Source organism: Egretta garzetta, unplaced genomic scaffold (assembly GCF_000687185.1).
Source record: "Egretta garzetta isolate BGI_Z169 unplaced genomic scaffold, ASM68718v1 scaffold598, whole genome shotgun sequence".
NCBI classification, from domain to species: Eukaryota; Metazoa; Chordata; class Aves; order Pelecaniformes; family Ardeidae; genus Egretta; species Egretta garzetta.
In genome coordinates, this window is record NW_009260621.1 from 3,130,292 (window position 1) to 3,152,860 (window position 22,569).

The 22,569-nt window shown below is 43.6% G+C and overlaps 1 protein-coding gene across 1 annotated transcript in view; it reads left to right on the plus strand.

Annotated features, from left to right (window-relative positions):
• TEDC1 (tubulin epsilon and delta complex 1) overlaps positions 1 to 18,615 on the plus strand; it is a 79,947-nt gene extending 61,332 nt beyond the window's left edge. Inside the window, exon 9 of the mRNA XM_035900767.1 lies at positions 17,580 to 18,615. Within this exon, the coding sequence (XP_035756660.1) occupies positions 17,580 to 17,939 (360 nt within the window). The 3' untranslated portion in view covers positions 17,940 to 18,615. The remainder of the gene's footprint in view (positions 1 to 17,579) is intronic.
• Positions 18,616 to 22,569: the final 3,954 nt, after the last annotated feature.

Below are 22,569 nucleotides of genomic sequence, written 5' to 3' on the forward strand. Positions count from 1 at the left end.
AGGAAAGCAGAAGAAAGCAAAACTTAAAATATTCCTGGAATGCTGTGTGAAGTTCTGGTCCCAGTCCTAACTCAAAAAAAGATGTGGTTGAGCTGACAAGCACATGGAGAGGCAGCGATAATAACCCAAGAAGTGAAAGCGTTTTTCTGCAAGGGAAGTTTACACAGGTTAGGGCTCCTTGCACTAGAAGAAGAGGGAATGAAGACGGGTGTTGCACTGGAGCAGAAGGAAACATTTTTTGTTGTTCCTCTGATGCTTCTTGGTTCTCACGATGTGTGAACCTACAGCGAATTACTGGACAAATTAATGAAGAAAAAAAAAAAATCACTGTTAAGCAAGAAATATGGAAAGTATTCTCTGATCAGGAAAGTCCTTCAGCTGCAAACTACTGGAGTTTAAGAGGTTGTATGTTCCTGTGAGGTATTGTTACATACTTGTCTAGTCCTAAACTTATTCCCTAGCTATTTGCTATTGAAGACTACTGAGACAGTGCTGGGTTAGATGGAGCTTTGATATAACAAGGTACAGTTGCTCTTTCTTTATATCCACTTTTAAGCATCACAATTCAGGAGAGAAATTGGGGAGGGTCCAGAAGACAAAAATGAAAATCATTGCTAAGTCTGGAACATAAGGTTTTTGAAGGTCTTTATGTTAAAAATGGAAAGACTAAGGTGAGGTATACGATTCTCTGAATATGAGGAAGTTTTCTGTGGAGCAAAGATTTTTATTTTTATTTTTTCCCCCATGTCTGCAGTGAATGGGACAAGAATGCCTGTAAATTGCAACACAGAGATTCTAATTAGATACTAAGGAAAAAAAATTCCTAATGTCCAGGGCAGAGAAAAGTTGGAGTAAGTTGTCTGGTGAGTGAAGTCTCTGTTCTTTGGCCTTGCAAAAACCAGGTTATGCAAATATCTGTCAGGGATGGCTGAGGAGGAGTTGGACCTGCTCTACTGCTCTGGATTGGGCTTGAAAACCTGTTGAAGTCTCTTTCACTTATGCAATCCTGTGATTGATTGATTTATTTATTTTGGACTACGTAGAGGAGTTTCAGGTGTGTTGAAGTCATTGCTATGCCATGATGCCTGGTTTCACCACTAAACACAACTGTTTATTATTCAGGATGTGGTCTCAGGGGCAAAGTGTCTATTGCAAGTTTGATCATTGGCACATTGTGATTGTGGTAGTTAAAAACATCGATCTTAAATATTTTAAGATTAAGGAACTTATTTTCCTTATTTTCTTTTGTTTGTTTGTTTCTTTCTTTCCTTATTTTCTTTTGTTTGTTTCTGCCTGCCCCAGCTCTTTCTTTGGTTATGTGCTTGGAATGACTCTGAAACCATTTCCCCTTTCAGGGACATTCACTAGAAGACATCTGAATGTTGTCATGGGATTTGGGTGATTTGTGAAACCCTGATGAGTATGACATTTTAACTGATATCCATCTCTAGGCAGCAGTGTGTTCAGTATCTTGGAGGAGAGAAGGCATATGATAGAGGCGTGATCTGAATACGGCACTTTCTTATTGTTAGCTTTGTTCTTTTCCATGCAGTCCTGGGCAAATAATCGTCATTTCTTCGGTGACATTTTGGGGATCTATAAATGATCAAAAAGGTGAGTGAAATGGTTAAGCTTTAAAAATGTTTCTCCTCTTAGAAACAAACTTAACGGTAAAAGATGAAATCTCCTAATTCCAGAAGAGAACTTGTTTGTTTGCTTTTTCCTTTCTGAATATTTCATGTTATCTACTCCTCTATTTGAGAGGGGGATTTGATTTCAGTCTGTGTTAAACATTCAGCATCTACAAGCTGGAATGTGGAGTGTTTGAGTCCAAATGGCAATCATTTTGGTTTTCATCACATAAATGCTCACACCATACCGAGCTTTTGTGGAAACTTGGGATATTGTATCTTGGGATCCTCTGGGTCCACTGGCATTTGAAAACAAGCCAGACTCCTTTGAGATGGTGATGTGATGGGATGGAGCTTGCTCATGCGTACGTCTCTGAAGCATGGCCTGGAAAAGACTGAGAGCCATTAATCTGAGCTTGAACATGCTCCCTCCACACTCGAGTCCTCTCCAGAAATAGTGGTGGCTGTGCTTGCATGCTCGGCTGACGTTGTACCTGAGTACCCAGAGTCGAGACTTAATAGGTTGTAATCCCTGGCCCGTGTCAGACTTCCTTAATGACAGTGGCAGAGCACGCTGAAACCTGCATTTTGTCTTTGTTTCTGTAATTTTTCTCGTGGTCGGTCACCTCCTCTTCAATTCAGTAACCCCTGACTCTTGTACCCACACCCTTGATAGGGATGGCAGGGTGCAGGGATGCCCATTTCAGAAGAGACACCCTTTGGATTCATAGTGTTTTGGGAAGGGGCTATATGGGAGAGGGGATGTTTTTGTTTTCTCTTGATGGGGAGAAGGGAGGTGCAGGGGTGGTCAGCAGTGGTGGCAGGAATGACCTGGGACACCCCATCAAGTGGGGATGGTGGGGACTGAAATGCAGAGGCTTTCACTCCATCCCAAGAGTCCTGTGATTCGCTCAAACTTTTTGCCACTGCCAGCTCATCACAGCACACTGCTGGAGACCTTGTAGATTCTAATAAAAAGAATTGTTTTTCTAAGGATCTTATATTTATAAAAGACTGAATGGTTTTTGATGGGCTTTGATTTAAGGCTTCACTATTTGAAGTAGGGAAGCAGCTCCAGAGGCTGATGCTGAAACATAGTCCTACATACTTCTGGTTTTACTTGTTGTTTTTTTTTTTTTGTTTGTTTGTTTTCATTACTGAGATTGAGTTGAGTTTTATCTACTCAAACAAGTGCACTTCCAAAGTTTCTCTGTAAGCCTTGTAATGAATTGGAGAGGGACGATGAGGAGCTGTGGGTACCCTAGTAAGACTAACCTACATGAAAATAAAGGCACGTGCAGTGTATGTATGCAGGTGAGGGAAATATAAAGTCTCATTTTCTCCACCGTGTGAATGGCAAGGGGTGACAGCGGGGATTGGATTGGGTCCTGATGTGCCACGTTCTCTCGTCCACTGGTGTGGGGCCAGCTTGTGTTTCTGCTGCCTTAAACCCAAAGGGACAGCTGAGCTCTTGCTGGAGAACTCTCTGAAGGCTTGTCAAAAGCTATTTTTTTTTTTTTTTTTAAAGCAAACTGTTCACACTGCATCTTTGCTATTTCTGCTGTTTATTCTAGTTCCCTGGGCTTTCTGCTAATATGCATTCTGCTAAATGAAGATGTTAGTGTAGCAAGTAGTTAATTATCCTGGCTGGCTGGGGTGCAGGAAGTGGAGGAGTGGTAGGGAATGGTTCAGTGTCATGTATTTCCTCAGTCAGCACATTCCCTTCCTCTGCCCCTTCCCCGGTCCCAGAGCATTTCTGTGTTCCACTTTGTATTTGCAACCCTCCATCTGGAGCACCAAGCAGCTGTCAGTGGAGCTTCTCATGCAAAAACAAATTGAAGAACTAGCAAGGCCACAAGAGCAGCTTTTGGAAATGCATGGTTGGCTGGGCCCAGCTGCCAGGGTAGGGGGAGGAAACCCACAGAGATGAACAGAAACATCCATCAAAGGGAGCAATGGAGAACGTGGTCAGGAGGATGGCAAGGAGGGACAAGGCTAATGGCTTTTATGTGTAGTTCTTACTTAGTAGAACGTGGGATTACATTTGCTGCTGATGGGACTGCCATGGTATTAGCAGATTTAGGTTATTAGAAAGCACGGATCTGCTGTAAACAGTAGGAAGTAAGATCCTAATGTTTGTATTCACTTTTTGCTCATGTATTTTCTTGCATTGGTTTATTTGTTACTTATCAATATTCCTAGCGGGAGATTGAGGCTGCCTGCTTCTGCTAAGTGCCCACAGAGACTGCAGTGGAGATCTGAGTGATTGTTCTTGGAGGTCAGTGTGCTCTCTCTTGTGTTGCAAGGTAGAAAGAAGGCATCTCTGTGCATTAGTTCTCCTCTTAACAGCAGGATTTATCATTTGCATTAGACCTGAAGCCCCTAGTTAGGCTGGTTTAAGGCTGGCATGCCCGTGAAAAGTTACTGCAGGTAAGCAGAGCTGAGAGATTTTTGAAAGAATCTTGCTCGCTTCTGAGAACTCTGTGCAGGTTGGTCAGACTTGAATAGTCAATGTTAAGCTTGCAGCGTACAAAAAGATGAAAAAGATAAGATTTATTCTTCGTTTGCAGATGCAACTTGCTGTGCAGATTGCTGAATGAGTGCTGAACTGTGTGAGAGACAGAGACACTCTATGTACCAGTTGCTAAATCAGCAAACCGATTTCAAACACACACAAGAACTGTAACTGAAAATAAATTACCCAGCCTGACATTTTTCATGGGGCTTATATATTCTAAAAGACTCCAGCTCCTTAGGGAAGAGGGAAACATTAAAAACCTGAGCGCTGTCTCCTATTCTGTGTGCAGAACTCTGGGGTTTGAAGTAAGCATGGGTGAAAGTTTTTCTTCCTTCCCAAAAGATGCTGTTTTCCCTTCCTTTGCTGAAATGCAGCATGTTTGCTCAGGTGACAGGATCAGTTAATGTATAATCAATAACCAGTGTTAATATTTTACTCGCATTATTTGCCAAGATGTTGGATACCGACCAAGGCAATGAAACATGTAGTAAATGCAGCTGAAGAATTATACTCCAATAAATTTTAGATGAGCTTTATTTAACAATAAACTGTAAAAAAACCCATTCCAATGAGAGAAAGTGTTTTGTAGCCACTGTAAATGTTTTAGTGCATTTTTAAGAAATAAGTGTAGTACTTATGTCCTCACAGTTAAAACACGCAATAAAACATGGGCAAAGACTAGGAATGCCTGTAGGACTCAGATGCGCAAGGTGTGTAAGATGGCAGCAGGTCCCAGCATCACCTTTATCCTTTGAATGTGAAAAGGTTGGAGATTGATGGGTGAGACTTGAGGTACCTGTGACCACAAGGTTGCTGGATTTTGAGACTCTTGCAAGTGGTGAGCTGCTGCAGCAAATGTTGTCCTCCTTAAGGGCAGTGTCTTGGGGATGTAGCTAATTTTGGTTCACAGAGGCCAAACTAAACACCATAGCCAGTGGCTGCATTTTATAGCAGCTCTACCTGAAACGCTATTAGTATGTTTTACTGAACCTTTCAGAGTAGGTTTTGGGGACAGTAACTTCCAGGAGGTATCTGGCTTGCTTTACAGCTCTGGGCAGACTGTCGGGATGGGTTTCTCCTCAGTCAGCAGGAGTTACAAGTGTTGTGTACTTTGCAATGCTGCTTAGTTTTTAGGTGGGTTAGTAGAGGTGCTTTTGGAAGGACTGTTTGCATTAATGCATTCAAAGCTTAAAGTTAAGTTTCCTTTTTTCTTAAAACCTTGGCCTTGTTCTTTTAGTTGTCTACCCTGAAATTGAGGGTACTTGATAATAAGAGAAAAAAGTATCCAACTCATTTCTGTGGCTTTATCCCTTGTGCTTGTAGAAGAGCTGACATAAAAGTAAATCTGTAATTTAATAGTCACATCTCTTCTTCCCAGCCAGAAATGCATCTAAATAAAGCTTTAGTGCACTTCTGAGCTCAGAACTCACTATTTTTTAACTCTTCATCTTATCAGCTCTCTCAAAACCCTGAGAGTGCTATCTGATTTTTCCCTTTGCAGGTTAGCTGTGGGGATTTGGCCTTTGCTGCAAAAGTCATGATAGCCATTTCGGCAGCTTCACATCCACCTGCAGCTGCTACTCCTACCATCAAGGCTGAGCTAGTAAGAAAAACTGCATTTTCAGAGTAGTGGCTTTAGAAAATGTCTGTTTTTCACTGAAACTCTGAAAATGTTTTATGTAGACAAATCTCCACCTGGAAGTTAAAGTTTATTTGCCTCATGCCACAGCTGAGGGTAGGCTGGCTTGCTGGAGTGATGTTTGCTGCTCTGGATGCCACCCCCAAAAGCAGAGAGAAGAGCTGCAGGTCTGGGTGATGGTGGAGGTTCTGCAGTGGTCGTGCAATGCCCCTGGAAGGGACAAGGGAGTATTTTCTAACTGAAAACCAAACTGGTTGGGGGGGTGAAGAAACTTCCTAAAAGTCGTGGAGTTTTGTGGTTTTTTGTTTTTTTGGGGTTTGTTTGTTGTTTTTTGTGGTTTTTTTTTTCATTTCCCTTGTAATTTTTGCATGACAGACTCCCTTTTCTGGAAATCCGTATGACAAGGTGGTAATACCTTCCTCTCATCTGTATATTTTAGGAGTGGTTTGTATAAACTTTCCTTTTTTTTTGGCTGTATATACAGGGACTACATTGCTTGAATTTGTTTCACATCCTGTTCTCCTGAAGCAGAATAATAGAGAAGTGCAAGTCACAGGAGCACTCTGTTTCTAAAGTGGCTACTTTCATGTTGCACAGTGATAAAGCTCTGCTTTAAACAAAGTGGGGCCCTCCAAGCCTCAGCAAGTCGCTTAGATCTGAGATGATATCTCATATCATCAGTGTTTGTCTCTGCTGCCCAAGAAAAAAGTTTGGAAGAACAAATTGAAAAATAAGTGAGCAATTTATTATACGAAGCAATACTTGTCCGTTGCCTTCCTTTGCAATTTGTAGTTGTCAAGGTCTTTTTCAAAGCAGCATTGCAGCCTTTTTGCAGGCATCTAAATTACTTACATTGACATACTCTGGTTTTCATATCATATATTTTCAGTATGTGCCTATTACTACATTAATTTGTGTGATCTTCTAATTGAATTTGAGGTTTTCGAAAAGTCTAGAGATAAAACTGTAGTTAAAAAGAAATGCATTATAAAAGGCTGGGCTGTTAGAATGGAATTTTTTTTTTTTCATTACTGTAAAATGCTGAAGATTTAGAATCTGGAGAAGGAAACAGGTGCTTATCTCTTATTCTCTGCAGTGCGCGTTCAGAATTGTGTGGAATATGGGACTTTCACAAGATGGAACTGTGTCTCCTTCTAGTCGATGGTAAAGAATCTGCAAGTTCCATGCTCACGCCTGGAGCTGTCCAACCCTCCTGAGAGCAGCAGGACTGTACTGGGGTGTCAGGCTTGCGTATCTTCTCGGGAAGTAGCTGAAGAGGTTTAGATGAACTCCTGGCTCCAGAGCACAGTGATTCTGGCCATCTCGTATGCTCTCGCTGATGCTTCATGCCTGCTGTCTTTGTGCTGTCATCGCTGGCATACTCTTTAGCTGAACAGAGGTGATGCAGAAATTACTGATTTCTTTGAAGACCATTTATTATTTTAAAATTTGTCCCTGGCTGGTTCTGCCCACAGAGTTGCTGCAATAGAAAAATCACATTACATTTTTGACTCCCATCTATTTTCTTTTTTTTCCTTTGAGTTCAGTTGTTCTCCTCAAAAGTTAACCACTGGAAAAGCAAATTACTCATGCAAAAAACTCAGGAACAGAGTTCAGAAAATATCCATACAATAGGAAACTTTTTTTTTTGGTAGCTTTGTGGAAGAGGGATGTGTCTCGTGGCTTTCAGCGTAGCTGCCTTTCTTCTGGGCTGTTTGCCTCAGGTATGTCTTTTAGCAATCCAACCCGAAGGCTGTCCTTGAAGCAACTGCCTCTTTGTGCATCTCTTTGAGGACAGGATCCAGTGCAGCTCCATTCACAGGAGGAGAGCTTCGTTGAAGCTCTTGCTGTAAGCAAGCCTGCTCACACGGGCTTGCTGCACAGCAGTCACAGAGTTCAGTTGCTTTTAGGCCTAAGAGGATTAATTTCCCTTTTGCTTTGCCTGTGTGATAGATATTTGTAGGCTCAGCAAACAGGCAATACTTTTATCAGTCATGTGCTTCTGTGTTTCGTATGGATATTTGGAGGTATACTTTGCATTCTTCTGGTAAAGACCCTGAAAAATCTTAATGTTCTTTTCCTGTTTTCTTAATCCTATATCGTTTTGCTTTATCTTAAGCTAAACTGACTTTTCTGACTCCTATCAATGTGGTATTTAGATACGTGAGTCTAAATGCAGACCCATTTGTTTATCTTAAAAGAAAAAAAAACCAAACCAACACTCCTTTTTATGCAATGATCTAATTCAGTGCTTTAATTACCTTCTAACTTTCCATTACTGTGCTTCCTCACCATCTAAAAGCTTTCCATTGGAGAACAGCGTGGATGTCGTTCTGAAGGCTTATGAAGTACTTTGCAGTGTTCAATGTATAATAAAAGGAAGCACAGAGCAGCAGTGCCCTGCTAGGCTGTGGTAGCTGTTCTCGTCAGATGCAGCTATGTATGTTCCTGGTATTAAAACTGTATTTTTAGTTTCTCCTCAGAGGACTCCTCCCCCAGTTAAAAGATGGCCTATTCCTAGATTAAGTAGATATGTGTCCTCTCTGTGGCTTTGGTGTCAGTTGGTTTTGGAATGACCATAGGTGGGCCAGGGAGCCAGCATTTGAATAGTGAATGTCTTGCTTAAAATGCATAAGATGGAGATGCATACATTCCTCTCTAATTGCAGGAAATTGCAAATCCGGGCAAAATTTGGAATGCAGCTGCTTGTATAATTACCTCTTCTGTCAGTTGCTGTAGCTCAGCTTTACAACCCTTCTAAAATGTCTTCATAGTTTATGGTACAAATAATGCCCCCCATTAATATTACTTTGGGATCACCCCTTTCATTTATTCGTCACCAATTCCAAAGGCCTAAGATTTTTCCTCCTGCTGGACTAATAACAAGTGTTAGAAATTAGTAGTTATATTAAGGTGAAATTTTGCTTTGGCTGTTATAATTATTGTTAAGCCAAAAGAAATTATTTGAGTTTCTGACTGTTGCTGGGGTTTAGCATGCACATACCTCAGACCAGTTTGATCTGCTACAGCATCAGGTTTTAGATATGTGCAAACCTCTCCATTTCATGGCCTTGTGAAATAGGAGGTAATGGTAATGGGTCATGGAAAAGCTGTTAGGTTATTGGCAACTAAGTGTTGCTATCTGTTACTGGTCATTAAATGACGGGTAAGATATAGATCACAATTCAGAGCTTAATGAAATGTCTTGGCCCCACTTATACCACCATCCCAACTGGAAAATAGTTGAAAGGTTGGAAAGGATTAAAGGCGGGAGAATAAAGGAATTGTTTGGTCTGTCTTTTTGAGAGGTGAGAAAAGGGTAATTTAACCAAGGCAAAGTTATAGCTGCATCGTGTTCTGCAAGTTCTTAGACAGAAGCAGAGTTTTGAGGGTAGAAGACTTTAGATGAAAGGTGGTATGAGAAGACCCAGTGTCTGAGGCATAACTCACTGAAAAGGGGCATATTTTTAACCATAAATGTATTTCTCTGCTGAGATAACACAGTGATATGGCAGATTCTTGATCTGCTGGAACCTGTGTTTAAAAAACTGAAAGTACATGTTTCTAGAAGAAACCTTGTAGCTTACCAAAATGTAGTTGAACGCTGCAGAAATTACTAGGTGAGGTACTGTAGCCTGTGCTTTGTGGTAGGTTAGACTAATCAAACAGTTTATTATGACTTTAAATCCATAAACGTATGAGCACTGGTATTAAATGGGCTATTTCAGAAGAACATCAAGTCTCTTTGTGTACCATAGAGGATCTCACAAGAAGAAAGAAACCTCGTTTAGGCAGGACAGTGTGGGAAGTGTTCAGCTATTAAAATAGAAAATGATGGTTTCCAGCATTTTTAACTGGTTACTCTTCAGTGTGTAGAAATTGCTGTAGAAAATTAAAACCTTGAAAGCTTACAGCAAAGAAGCTTGATTCAATGAGACAAGTTTTATAGAGCTGCAGTACTAACTCTATAACTTTCTTAGAGGTTTGAAATTACATTTGGGAAAGTTACTATACGACATGAATTTGAAATTAGACTAAGGTATTTTTTTACAGTCAAACGCCTGCTTACTTGGTGTTGTGGTGTTTCCAGAACAGCTGATGGCAGGTACTGCTTTGGCTTTAACTTGTGGCTTTTTTGTATAAGCAGCAAATGCCTTTAGATGTTTTTCTGAAGGTTGGGGTCTGATTTTCTTGGAAGTCACTGTTCAGCAAATGTTTGAACTTCATAGACTCTGCAGGGTCCTGTCCCCCCCCACCCCCCTCTCTGTAATTCTTCCCAGAAGTAGGAGCTGCAGGATTTGATTTTCCATCTCTTAGGCATTCACAGCATCCCTTGAAATGGTGCCTTTCTCTGCTTCTCTGAGGCTGAATGGGTCACTGTCTATAGCTCAGGAAGGAAAGCATTTGTCATACACTTAAACATGATTGTTCAAAAAAAATAAAAAAGCAGACGTTTTTGTTAAAAGAAACTGCCCCCCTAGCCAAATTATTATTTGTTTATTGTTAAAGAAGCATAAAGCCCTCACCCTACTTGTGCGTGAAAGAGGTTTTATTTTTATGCCTTTGGGGATGCACAAGCACACAAAACACTTGGGTTATTTGTAACTGTTCTGGATAGAAAGCAGCGACAAACATGGAGAGCAACAGTGTTGGCTCGTTCAGTTCTTGCTGTCCCTAGCGATGCTTGAGATGAGCTCTGCCTGGGCATCTTCTTTCGCAGACAGACCAGGGTGCATGCTTTTCAGTGCTGCTCTGTGTGCAGCAAGGTGCAGAATGCATGTTGTGTAGCCAGGAAATTCTTGTAGAGGAGCACAGGGAGGTTGTGGATGGGAATTACAGGATCCCTGTGACTATTTTTATTGTATTCCACTTTTATTACTTATTTAATACTTACATATCATTCTGCTGTGCTTATAATGGACTCTGTTCTTCCCCCTTCTATGTTATTGATACTTTTGCTGATTTTTTTTTTCCTTTTGCTCACTTTCCTTTTGTACTTGGTGCTGTTTTTTCAGTGCTGAGAAGGAGTGCTTTCTTGAAAGTAGTCTGCAAATCCTTCTCTATCCTGTTTTCTGTATCCCAGATACTGTCAGCTGGGATTGCAGTTCTGCAAGATTTTTCTCAGGGGGTGGCAGGGGGTGGTGGTGGAGTAAACACTAGATATAAACTGTAAGACAGCAAAAGGTATAAATAATGATAATTTATAAAGTGTTAGTCAGGCTTGTACTGTCTAAAGACAGCTGTTTGCAAGCTTCAGACCCTGGACTGATCTGGATTCCAGCCTGGCAACTGAAAACTCCTAAACTAGCCTTAATTTGTCACGCCTGGTTTCCAGAGATCAGCTGTCAGGATTTCTGCGCAGCATCCATGCTGGCAGTCTCTGAGCGATGCCAGTATCTCTGTGCTTATCCCACTTTCATTTTTTACTTATAGATCTTTATCTATAATTGATGCTTGTCTGTTGAATGAGAGTCTGCTCAGTGTACACGGAGATTGAGAGCTCTGGGCAGCTCCTCTAACCTGGGGAACACCTCTCAGTGCCCGTGCTTGGGATATTGCAATGTGCTGGGGAGCTGTTTGGAGCCAGGCAGGTGAGTGCACTGGCTGGCCTGGCAGGCCTTTTCTATCTCTGCACTCTGGCCCCTATTTAATCACTTATTTCCATGCGTGTAATATTTCACTTCTGCAGGTACAGGGGGTCATCTTACATGTGATCGCTTTAAAATAAAGCTTGGAAATGAGCTTCCTTTAGGAATAAAAAATTCTGCAAGTCAAATGCTGTTTGGTGTTTTCAGAGGAACTAGAGGAGTTTATGAAAGGTGTTGGGTGATTATGCCCTGATAGCAAAGGCAGTATGACTTGGTGGCTTGGTTATTGCGTCCATTCATATTTCCTAATTTCCTTTCGCTCCCCAACCCAAAAAGACAAGATCTGAGATTTTTCTATTTGTTCCTTGTGATTCCGAGCACAAAGGGGCAGGTTGCACTGTGTTTTCCAGCAGAGGCACGCATGGCTATTTGTAGTATCTGTACAGAACGGCAAGAATAATTTGTATTTCATGCTGTATGCATATGGGGTCTTCTCCCTATTCATAAGAGAAATACAAGAGAGAATGAGTGGACAGATAGGACCGGAGGCAGAAGATGTGCCATTTCTAGGCTTGTGCAGTTTGTTTTTCTGAACAATACTGTTATTGAAGCCATTTCTGCAAAACTCCTAGAATAATGTGAAGAGATTGCAATTCAGAAGTAATGACATGATTCTGGTCTTTATCATCCACTTCAAAAGGAGCTCCAACAATTTCGTTGCTGCTCCTTTCTCGAAGGTGGCAACAATGCGATCACAAGATGGAAATGCTCCTGTGCCACCCCCCACTCTCTTCCTTGAAATAGGTGTTTGGACCTTTCGTTGCTGCTGTATTTTAAGCATCATCTCTCGCTACTGGCTTCATTCAAGTATGTAACTGAGAGGCAGAACGTTCCTTTGCTTTCTGAGGCTTTCAGGTTGCCATGTGAAGTTTTAACAAGCTGAAATGTTGACTTCCAGCATTTGGAAGATTTTCACTTTTGTTAGGTCGTTACTGGGAATGATTTAAATAATGTGATGTGGTTATCTGGATCTCTTAGCATCTCTTTGGGATGTCTTGCATGTTGGTAAAATTCTCTCCAAATAAATTCACATCCAGCTTGCTGCTTAGCAGAAAAAGAACCATTTTGTGCATAATTTTTACTGCACTTTTCGTTAGTGAGCTGTTAAAACTCTGAGACAGATCAGCCTCTTGGGGATGTTTCTGAGCCCTGCGGAATGAGAGACAGAGCTCTGGGCAGCTTGTTACCAGCAAGGTGCAGGCAAGTGTGAGGGAGCTGAAAAAACCACAGTAGTAATTGTGAAGGGCTAGAAGGTCTCCTCTTTGAGGAGAGATCAAATGAGCTAAGTGTGTAGGTCATCTAAGCAGTTGATAGAAGTAGACCTCCACCAGATGGGCAGCTGAAAGACTAGGACTGTCCACATGACAAATTAGCAGGCGTCCAAGGAGCTGAATTTGGGTATTACTGTTCTGGCCTCAAAACAGCAGAACATGCAAAGAAACTGGAAGGCAGCTTATTTAAAATGTGTGACGCGTTACCTTTTCCGTGCTTTGCCCGCTGAACTCATCGCTGTAAAATTTATTCAAAGCCAGAAGATTCCCAGGACTGAAAATGGCTGAGATAGCTGTCTGGATGAAAAGGACAGCCAGCGGTACCTTAGGTTAGAAGAAATGTCAGAGAAGGTAGGGGTGAGGAAGTATTGAGGAAGTTAATCATGTGCGTAGGTGTTTGCAGGCTTGAGGTCTCTCCTGTGCATTAGTGCATAAGTTAATCCACCATGCTGGGGACTGAGCCAAGCTGCCTGCTCAGTCTGTTTTTTGAAAGTGCCTCACTTCACTGCCCCTTTCCAGCTCTGGACTGGGCCCACCCTCTTCTGTTTTGGCTCGGCCATTTTCCTCAATCAGACCTTAGCCTGAACGTTTTGTGAAATGCAGCATCATCGGTCACAGTGTTGTCCCTGGGGAGATGGGAAACCCTTTCTATGCTAGATGGATGTCCCACCTGGCTTAATTCCACCACATCGGGAACTAGAGGCTGCCTGGTTTTGCCCACCCTCTGGCTGATGTTGAAGAGGTCTGTTGTATTCCAGTGCTTGTTCCTTTGCGTATTCCTGTGCGTGAATCTGCCAGCAGCGTCTGTGAACACTGCAACCTTTTGCACTGTGCCAGGTTTGGGAAGGGCAGCACAGCCCATCTGTCACTTCAGCCCCTTTTCAGTCTGTATCATCTAAGATGCAATACTCATATCTGCAACTATGCTAGCTCACTGGCTGCTTCTTAGAACATGAAAACTGTTAGAGTTTTCCCTTTAGCTTTTGATTTTTAATATATCTTGAAAACCTATGGTTGCCTTTTGGAAGACTCAAGTTATTTTAAAGGAAACCATCTAGAAGGACTCAGGGCGGTTTGGCCACTATCCTGTCCCAGACAGTGGTTGGTGGCACGGTGAGGCGAAGAGCTAGAAGGAACCCAGCAAGAGTACTTGTGTCAGTGTACACTCATGGCATCTGTCCATCTGCAGCCCTGGTGGACACTTGTGTACCATGGGAGGTTCCTGCTAGCTTATCGTGGTCTTGGGAGCACGAAGCCTGGTAGGGTGTGTTGGCCCTGGGGCGCACAGGGGGACAGCACACTTCCATGGGCTCAGCTACAGCGTCTGTGCGTGACTGCTCTGTTGTGCTATTGTGAACAGCTAACCAGATCAGTGCTCGCTGCAGAGCGGGGTACGTGTCAGTTTGAAGATGCTGATTCCTCATCAGCTGATTCCCTCTATGCTTGGCTTGGCTTTTCTTAAAATGCACTGGGTCCCTTTGGGACGAGGTTGGTTCTGTAGAAGTGGAAACGATTATTATCGTGTTGTTGTATTTATTCGGCGAGGAGGTGCAGCAGTTGTCAGATAGCACTACATACCTAATTGGGAATTCAACACCCAGCTGGTAGATTGAGACTGAAAGGCAGAGCTGTGGGATAGAGACGGGCAGACAGAAAATGCTGAGGCTCCTAATCTTTTCCAATATGTTTGTTTAATACAAAGTGGTCTGCTGAGATTGTTTTGCAGTGTAGAATAATCATTGTGTGCTGACTAATGGGAGACAGCAAGCTGTTAAAGAGCATCAATTAGCCATACAGGAGGAGGTTATTGAGTATTTTCACAAGCGCTCAGGAGTGAAGAGTAAAGACTATTACTTGAAGGTAACCCTTAGAGAATTTTTAGCTATTGAAATCTACAAACCGCAACAGGAGTATTTGTGGACATACATATGGTTGCAGAGCTTACGAGGAAGAACGGCGCAAAAAAGAACTGGAGCTAGCTTTCCATCTCCAGATTGTGCTGATACGAAATAAATAGCGCTTTGCTAAACTTGTTCTCTTGTTTCATATTCATTATTTTGAAAATTCCCACTGTTAAATTTAGCTAATATTGTCCCAGGAAATACTGGCCCATTTTACAGAAGATAACATGTGCAGCGTCCTTTTGACACTCGGATGTCAGAATTTGTTGTACTTGTGCTTCCCTGACTGTAAGGCTGTTGTCCTTGTCCTTAACAGCTGCTCTTGCCTTAGTGTAGTGATTCCTATTCCTGCTCTTGCTATGCGTTTGATCTTGGCGCACATAGTGCTGAGAGGAGCTTGCTCTTCCATCATGTGCCTTGCACAATGGATAATGAAATTCTCCAATTTTGGCCAGTGGAGGGTATGAAAACCTATGTTTCATTAGGAATCCTCTTACACAGCGCTACTAGTATTCTGCCTGAGTTTAATGCAAAAAATAAATAACATTTTGTGGGCTCTGTTTGCTGAGTGATTTTGTTCTTTGTAAGTATTGGAAATTTTTTCCCATCCTGGATTCCAGTGTTAAATCCACTTTGTGCAAACATTGTTTTCCATTTATTCATTGGCAGTGGGGAGACCAGATAACATTGAATGTATTTTTTCAGTTTTGTTTCTTCTAAAGTGGTGTTAGAGAATTGGACCTCGGCTATTCTTTTAGCCAACAGCAAGAGATGTCCTGGGATTCCTGGGGGATTATGATAAACAGGGACCTTTGGTTCTTGTACAAAGGCAAAGATAGACTTCTCTCAGCTTCAACTCTGTATTCAAATGCCTTAATCAACAGAGGTCTCCTTTAGCAGATGGTTCTGCATCGATAAAGCCTTTAACGTGTTAGGAAAAATTCAGAGAAATTTACTCCTTTTCTGATTTGATTGATTTTTCTTAATCTTTTTTGAGTGGGGGCAGGGGGGGATAATGCATCAGAAGACTATGGAGAGGATTGATTACTTGTCTGCAAAACTCATGAAGATACTCTGATGAAAGACATGGGATAAGCACGTGAAGCCCTGGTGAATGTGGTGTCAGTGGGGAAATTCACTGTGACTGCAGCCCTCGTGCACACCGTGAGAGAACGTAGTCTGATCCCCTGTACCTCATAAGCATCTGAATTTGTTTCAGTCGTGAAACCCTCCCTACTGATCTATGGAAAAAAATCCTTTTGTCTGCAGGTACGGCAGCTGGTTTGACCCTGAGCTTGGCAGTGGCAAAGGCTGGGGGGGCTTTGCTACCTTGGGACTCTTGTCCTTGCAGCTGGCGCTGCTTTGAGCTCTGACTGATCTCTGGCGCTTCAGAGAGATGCCAAAATATCCCTGACTTTACAGGGAACTTGTCAAAGCCCTAATATGTGAGTTACCAATATCTTAATGCAGATCTGCAGATTTAAGACCCTTTAAGAGCTGTTCGGCTTCACCCGTGGGCAAGGAAGGGAGAGGCTGCAGAGCAGCTTCAAGGCTCGAAGGGGGTATCGTTAGTACTGAGCTTGACCTGAGCTGAGCTTTGGCCAAGGGATTCATCCCTGGAGCAGCAATGAAGTGTTTCATGGTTCATTATCCCCACACTAGGAAACAATGTCTTATTCTGAAGCTGAATATCTAACTCAAATTTTCATCCATTTGATCTTTGTACGGCTTTGTCAGCAAAGTCTGGTCTCTCACCACTTTCTTTTCAGCTTTCTTTTAGGATCTAAAAAAAATTTGGATCTGTCTCCATGAACGGAATAGTTTGAGCTCTTGAAGTTTCATACTATAAGGCTTGTTTTCTGGGCTGTGAGTCACTGGGTGACCTCTCTGAATCCTGCTCTGTTCCCCTGTGTTGTTTTTGAAGCATGAGCTCCAGTACTGCGCATGAGTTCCAGGAGAGCTCTGGAACTTGTGCAGGTTGCAGAGGCAGCATCGCTTTTCTGAAACTTCGCTGCCTTTTGGCTGTGCTAATCTGGGGGCTTGTTGCCGTAGCAGAAGCAGAAAATGCCATTGGACCACGAACCATTTCCCTGAAGCCCTTAGCGCAGGGTACCTGTTCTTATGGATGTTTCTGTACATTTTGAGATGAGTCACTGAATTCATGTTTAATCCACTAGTATAATTGGCAAGGCAATTACCATCTTGCAGGTTCCTCAAATCAAATTGTTAGAGAACATTAAATCAAATGCTTTGGAGAAATCCCAGTATATGGAATTGCTTTTATCATTCAGACTGTGATCCTGTCACAAGAAAAGCTTTGTTTTATTGGGCCTATCTTCAGTGAAAGCGTGCTGCCTGGTATTCATTTCGGTCTTAGCCTCTACTTTTTTTTTGTCTCTGCTCTGTTATTTTCCTTTTCCTATTTGTTACCCCATAATGAGAATTGAGAATTAAGGAATTTCTAGCTTACAGTTGTCGTCCCTACTTTTTAGCATTGCCAAGTACAGAAAGCATTTGCAAACTGAATTAACACTGTTAGTCGTGAGGCAATTAATCTGTTATGACAACGTGGTGGCTTGCTGCACAACGGTGATGAAGGTCGCTCTGCTGGGTCTCCCTTTTTGCTCCATGTGTTTTGCTCTGAAGTCCAACCGCCCACTCCTCGGTAAGAGGGGAGCGTGCAGAGCCCTTGTGTATTAGTCATCCGTGGAGGGGCTGGTAGGCTGCAAACAAACTACTACAGGCAGCTTTTTGGTCGCTGAGGTTGCTACCTGATAAAAAGCACGTGTTGGCATAATTCGGTTTTCACTGTCGTGCAGTTAGGTTTGCACTCACAGTTGTCTCTCTTCTCATTGGTACGTCCTAGTCCAAACATGACATTTTGTTGTTTCCTGGTGTGAAGATTTTTTTCCCCCAAAAATCTACCATACTCTTTTTTTTTTTTTCCTTTTTTTTTTCCTTCTCTCTACAGGTGAAAACAAGAGAGGAAGAACTACAGAAGGAGTGGTTCTCTGCCACTGCTAGAAAGATACATGAAAGTGTTGAACTAAAACTGCTAGATCTTGCATGCCTTTGTGCTCCCCAAAAAAATAAAATGCATGGTTCGTGCAGACTGGTGTTCAGAAGCAAACATCCTGCTGGCAAAACGGGCTTCAGTAGGTCTGTAGCCAAGGAGCCTGTTTCAGCTGTCAGTGCTACAGAGGTGATCAGAGAACTGCAGATGAGAGAGGCCAGCCTGGAGAGAGAGCTGAAGCAGCTGCAGGAAGAGTGCAGGCAGAAGCTGGATGAAATTGCAGAAGGGTTGGATGGAGTGATTTGTGTCTCCCCTTGAAGAGATAAAGCTGGACTAAGAAGAGCAAAGGAATAGGCTGGCTTATCAGAACACATTGTGCAGCTTGGCATGGGGGAGTGCGAGGTGAGGAACCAAATGTAATTTCTAATTTTTAAGCCTGAGAATCATAACTTGTTACTGCTGTGTAACTTGCACTGGGGCCATAACCTCGGTGGTTCTTTCTGCAGCCCCTTTATTGCTAACCTTGCCAATTAAATTCTGCAGCAGGCCTTGGTGGGAGTGCGTGTAAATCTCCCTTTTATCTTTTGAATTTCTAGTTCTTCTGCCAAGCACTGGGCTCTCTGACAGTGCTTAGCTGCTAGGGACGGTATACTCTGAGGCTGTGCATTGAAGTACTAATTGCATTCAATATTTTCTAGCAAATGGAAGAGTTCATTAGTCAGAAAAATCCAGGTATTGGAGAACATGTAAAATACCAAGGCTTAGAGAGATAGGAAATGTTCGAGAAAGTGTGCTGGTTTAATTCAGCTCGTTTGCATACTTGTGGCAGCTATAATGCAGTCACCATAAGGAAAAACAAATGCCTAATAATAAATAAAGCAGCACACTGATTTCATTTACTGGTGTGATGCACTTGAAGTAATTGGGTTCTCAAAGAGAACAAACTAGAAACCCATTCCACCGAATTATGAGTCACAATGAGGTAACTTATGAATCTGCTATAGGAAATTTCTGTAAAATAGAAATATGACCTTAACTTCCAAACTTGAGGAGTCTCCAAGCTGTGTCTCTGGAGGCTTCTTCCCCTGGCACATGCAAATGTTTTTCACTTGGCATTCATTTCCTACCCTTTTCTTTTTTGCTTTCACCAAGGAATATTTTTATATTCTAGTTGTACACTTTCAGGAATAAATACATTTAAAAAAAAAAACAAACCAGTTTGCTTTTCATTTGTGAATTGCTATGAGCAATGGGCTTTCCTCAATCTGGATTTCTGTCTACTACCCCAGTTTAGCGGTGTTGCTTGTTACCAGCTGCTCTTGGCTCACTCAGCAGCCAAACGTGAGGAACCTCTAAGGACCTCTTTCCAGGCATCAGTGCCATCCCTGCTCTGCAGGGAGACCGTGTGCAGGTGGGAGAGGGTGGACAAGGCTCAGCTCTCCTGGTTTCTGCTGCAGCAAGTAAACTTCAGATGTGTCCGGACCTCGCTCATCTGCACCACCCGTATTGGTTCTCATGCGGTTTTTGCAGAAGTGAGTGGCAATGCAAACATCAGTGGAGAGCCACACGGTGAGGGCTGGTTTGCCCTGGATTCACCCTGTTGAACACAGCATTGCCGGTAAGCCAGGAGTATGCAAGCTCAGTTTAATAGGGGCCAAGTTTCAGGCAGCCTTTCCTCTGTGCGGACCTGGTGACTTCTCTAAGGACCAAGCTTGAGCAAGGCTGGTGGGAAGTGCAATTCTCAGCCAGAGCGCTCAACTCCAGTCAGCCCTACGCAGATGGGACAGCCCCTGGGAGCGGGGTGTTTGCGTACGTTGACCGAGGCTGTCAGTCACAACCAGCCAGCACTGGGGGTGACAAACATGGCCCTGGAACAGAAAATCCCAGGGTGCCAGTGAGATCCATCTCTGGGGCAGGTGCCTCCAGGCTGCTGCTCCTGGAGGAGTAACCCTGGTCTTAAAAAGGCAATCCACATTGCTCTGCTTTTCAAACCATCTCAGTAAGTGCAGGGTACCAAGCACTGAACTGTTTCAAGCTGGTACAGCTTGGGGAGGGTGTCTGCTCCAGGGCTGCTGAAGTTCAGGGCACAAGAGAAGTTATTCAGACGCAGGTTTCGTATAAAATTATTCATGAGTGGGAAACGGTGTGTCCTAGAACTAACAAGAGTGGCAGCACCAGTCTCTCTCTGAGCATTTTATATCCTCCTTCAGCTTTTATACAGTGAAATTTTCACACTGCATTGCATTTGGACATTGTCCTCAAAAGATCCTTTGTTCTCCTGGGATTTTCAGCAGTGAAGAGGGGGACAAATATTCTTGAGCGTGGCGAGAGCACTCGGGATTCAAGTGCCAGTCTAACTCGTGCCTTGCCGTGGCTTACCAGGGTTGGCCATCCACTTAAGCTGACAGTAGTCACTCATGGGATGACTTATTTCCTAGTATTGAATGTTTGTCACCATGCAGCACTTAGTGCAGTGTACTTCAGTGTTCATCCAAGGATCCTGTTTCAGGAGAGACCATCGCTGGCAGCGCCTCTCCCCTGCTTGACCCTGAAGAATAGTTTTTCTCTCTGGTGAAGTGTAAAAGGGGTGGCCGTCAGTGTGCCTGTACCTATGGGGGTGTGTGAAGTATAAAAGCGCTTACAGTGAATTGCAGACAGCTGCACTTCCCGCACGGCACAAACCACTGTACCGAGGTGGCTGTACCACGAGCGGGAAGCTGTCCGGAGAGCCAGCGGGGTTGGAGCTGGAGCTGCTTCTCCTGGCGTGTACATGGAGAGGGGCTACAGCTGAAAGCAGCTTCCAAGAAGATTGCCCTTCCAGCTGTGGTGCCGTGCTGGCGTTGCATGTTTCAGACACCTCCTGTGTGTGAAGACCACAGGCAAGCGTAGTTTTTATTTTCTGGCACCGATTTCCCACTGCCTTTTGTTTCGTGTACCAATTAGCAGTTTAAACCAGAGCAGATATTCTGCAGGGCGTTTTGAGCTGGCAGCGTTTTTAAAACCAATACCTCTTCTCAGCAGCAGCACAAAGCTTTAAGGGCTCGATGCTCTCACACACCAAATTTTGGAGGGTGGTTTTGCTGTGAAGGCTGCCGTTTAAAAATCACAGCACCTCTGCAGGAGTCGGACACAAAGGGGCTGAGCTGTGGTCATGCCTCGGTGACTGGTCACAGCTTTTGATTGCTTTTGAGGCATACTGATGCTTCTGAAATACAGATGCTTTCTGGTCCTCGTGAGCTTGGCAAGACATCAGCTGTCTCTCCAGCACTGCTGGGAGGTGCTGTATGATGAGCACCACTTAAAAGCTTAAGAAAATTATTCCTGGATTAACAGTAGCTGCAACGAGGGCAGGAAAGCAAACTGGGTGACCACAGTCGCGCTTAATGGTATATAACCTAGGAACAAAATAGGTGTTTGTCACCTCATACCATTACTGTGGCATTTGAAGTGTTTTACTTTCCGTGTTTAGGCTGACTTCTCTCACCCGCCATCGTAGCCCCCCTGGTTTTAAAGGCTGCAGTGACCTTCTGGCTCACCGGGCTTGGCCCCGTGTCAGCAGTCGAAGATGCTGTGGAAGGGGGAACGGCTGCTCTGGGAGGCGTGTGGCAACCAGCAACCAAACGATTGGTCGGTGTCTGGCAGATGCTGCAACAGGCAGAAGATGACTCAAGCCGTACATTTCATCCATGGGCTCAAGCATGCTCGCTAAATGTTAAGTATTACTTCACAGAAATTGGAGAGTGTTGTAAACAACCCACTACAGCCTGCAAAGCAAAGATACAAGCTGTTAAGCAGTTTGTCCTCTGCGATACCGCCATGTGAGTTGTACATTTCCTTGTGAAAGCAGGAATCTGCCCTAAAATTGTTGAGGGAGTTAACAGTGAAGGGTGGTTATCGGCTGGAGAAGCTGGCAGAGAGCGAGCCACATGTGGTATGCAAGTGGTTGCTAAACTCAGGTGGTGGGGGAAGGCTGGTGCTGGTGCTGATGCTGCCCAAACATCTGGAGTAGGCAGCAGGGTTGGGTTTGGTTTGGTTTGTTTCTTGAAGAGGCTACAACAGCAGTTCTCCCTGTCGGTGCATCCTAAAGGGAGTTTGGTTTGGCTTTGGATCCGATGTTTCTAAGTGATCTCAGGAAGACAGGAGCGTATTAGAGGTGACGGCCCATGCTGGAAAAGCGGGACACCAGGTTTGAATCAGTGCCTGCCAGAGATGCTGCCCGTGCTTGCAGGGTACACCTGACAAGGGTCAGGCAGTAAAGGGCTGCTCCAGATGTTCACTCGCCGATGGCTTACAGCAAACCCTGTCTGTAGGAAGCCCCCATAGCAGCCAACCCTCCTTGCGGGACTGGGAGCGCATGGCCTTTTGCTTCATGCTCTGGTAATGCTTCGCTGAAGATGGAGTTACTGCCGCAGTGTTTAAATCACGCTCTCTGGTGATGGATTGCTTCCAAGCGTGTCCTTAAGAGAAGCTTTTGCAGGACTTCTGTGCGTGTAGTTTCTGGTAGACCAGCAGGGAGGTGTTCATTAGAAGAGCAGAGTTTAACCCAGTTGTCTAATGCGACTGGCGCTTGCTTTCCAAACATCTTGCAAGGAAAATGGAATTGGCCATAAATAATTGGCTGGTAACTCTGGCTTGCACTGTGTAGTTAGAAGTATTCCTCCCCAAATAACTGAGCATCAATCAGCTTGCAGTCAAAACAGGAGGATTACTTTGCAAAAGGTAAGTGAGGCATCTGCAGTCGTTGCTCCTGACAGCATCGTGCCTGCTGGTAAATAAGGGCTGCAACCTATGTTTGAGAGCTGCTGGGAGTAGTGATTTCCAGCGCAGAGCCTTTTGGGTTCCCTGTGGGATTCCTCCACCAGCTCCAGCAGGAGGACGAGCTGGTAGCAGTGGGTGTCAGCGTCTGCATGCAGCAGCATGGTGCATGCTCAGAGGGAGTTAGCGCTTG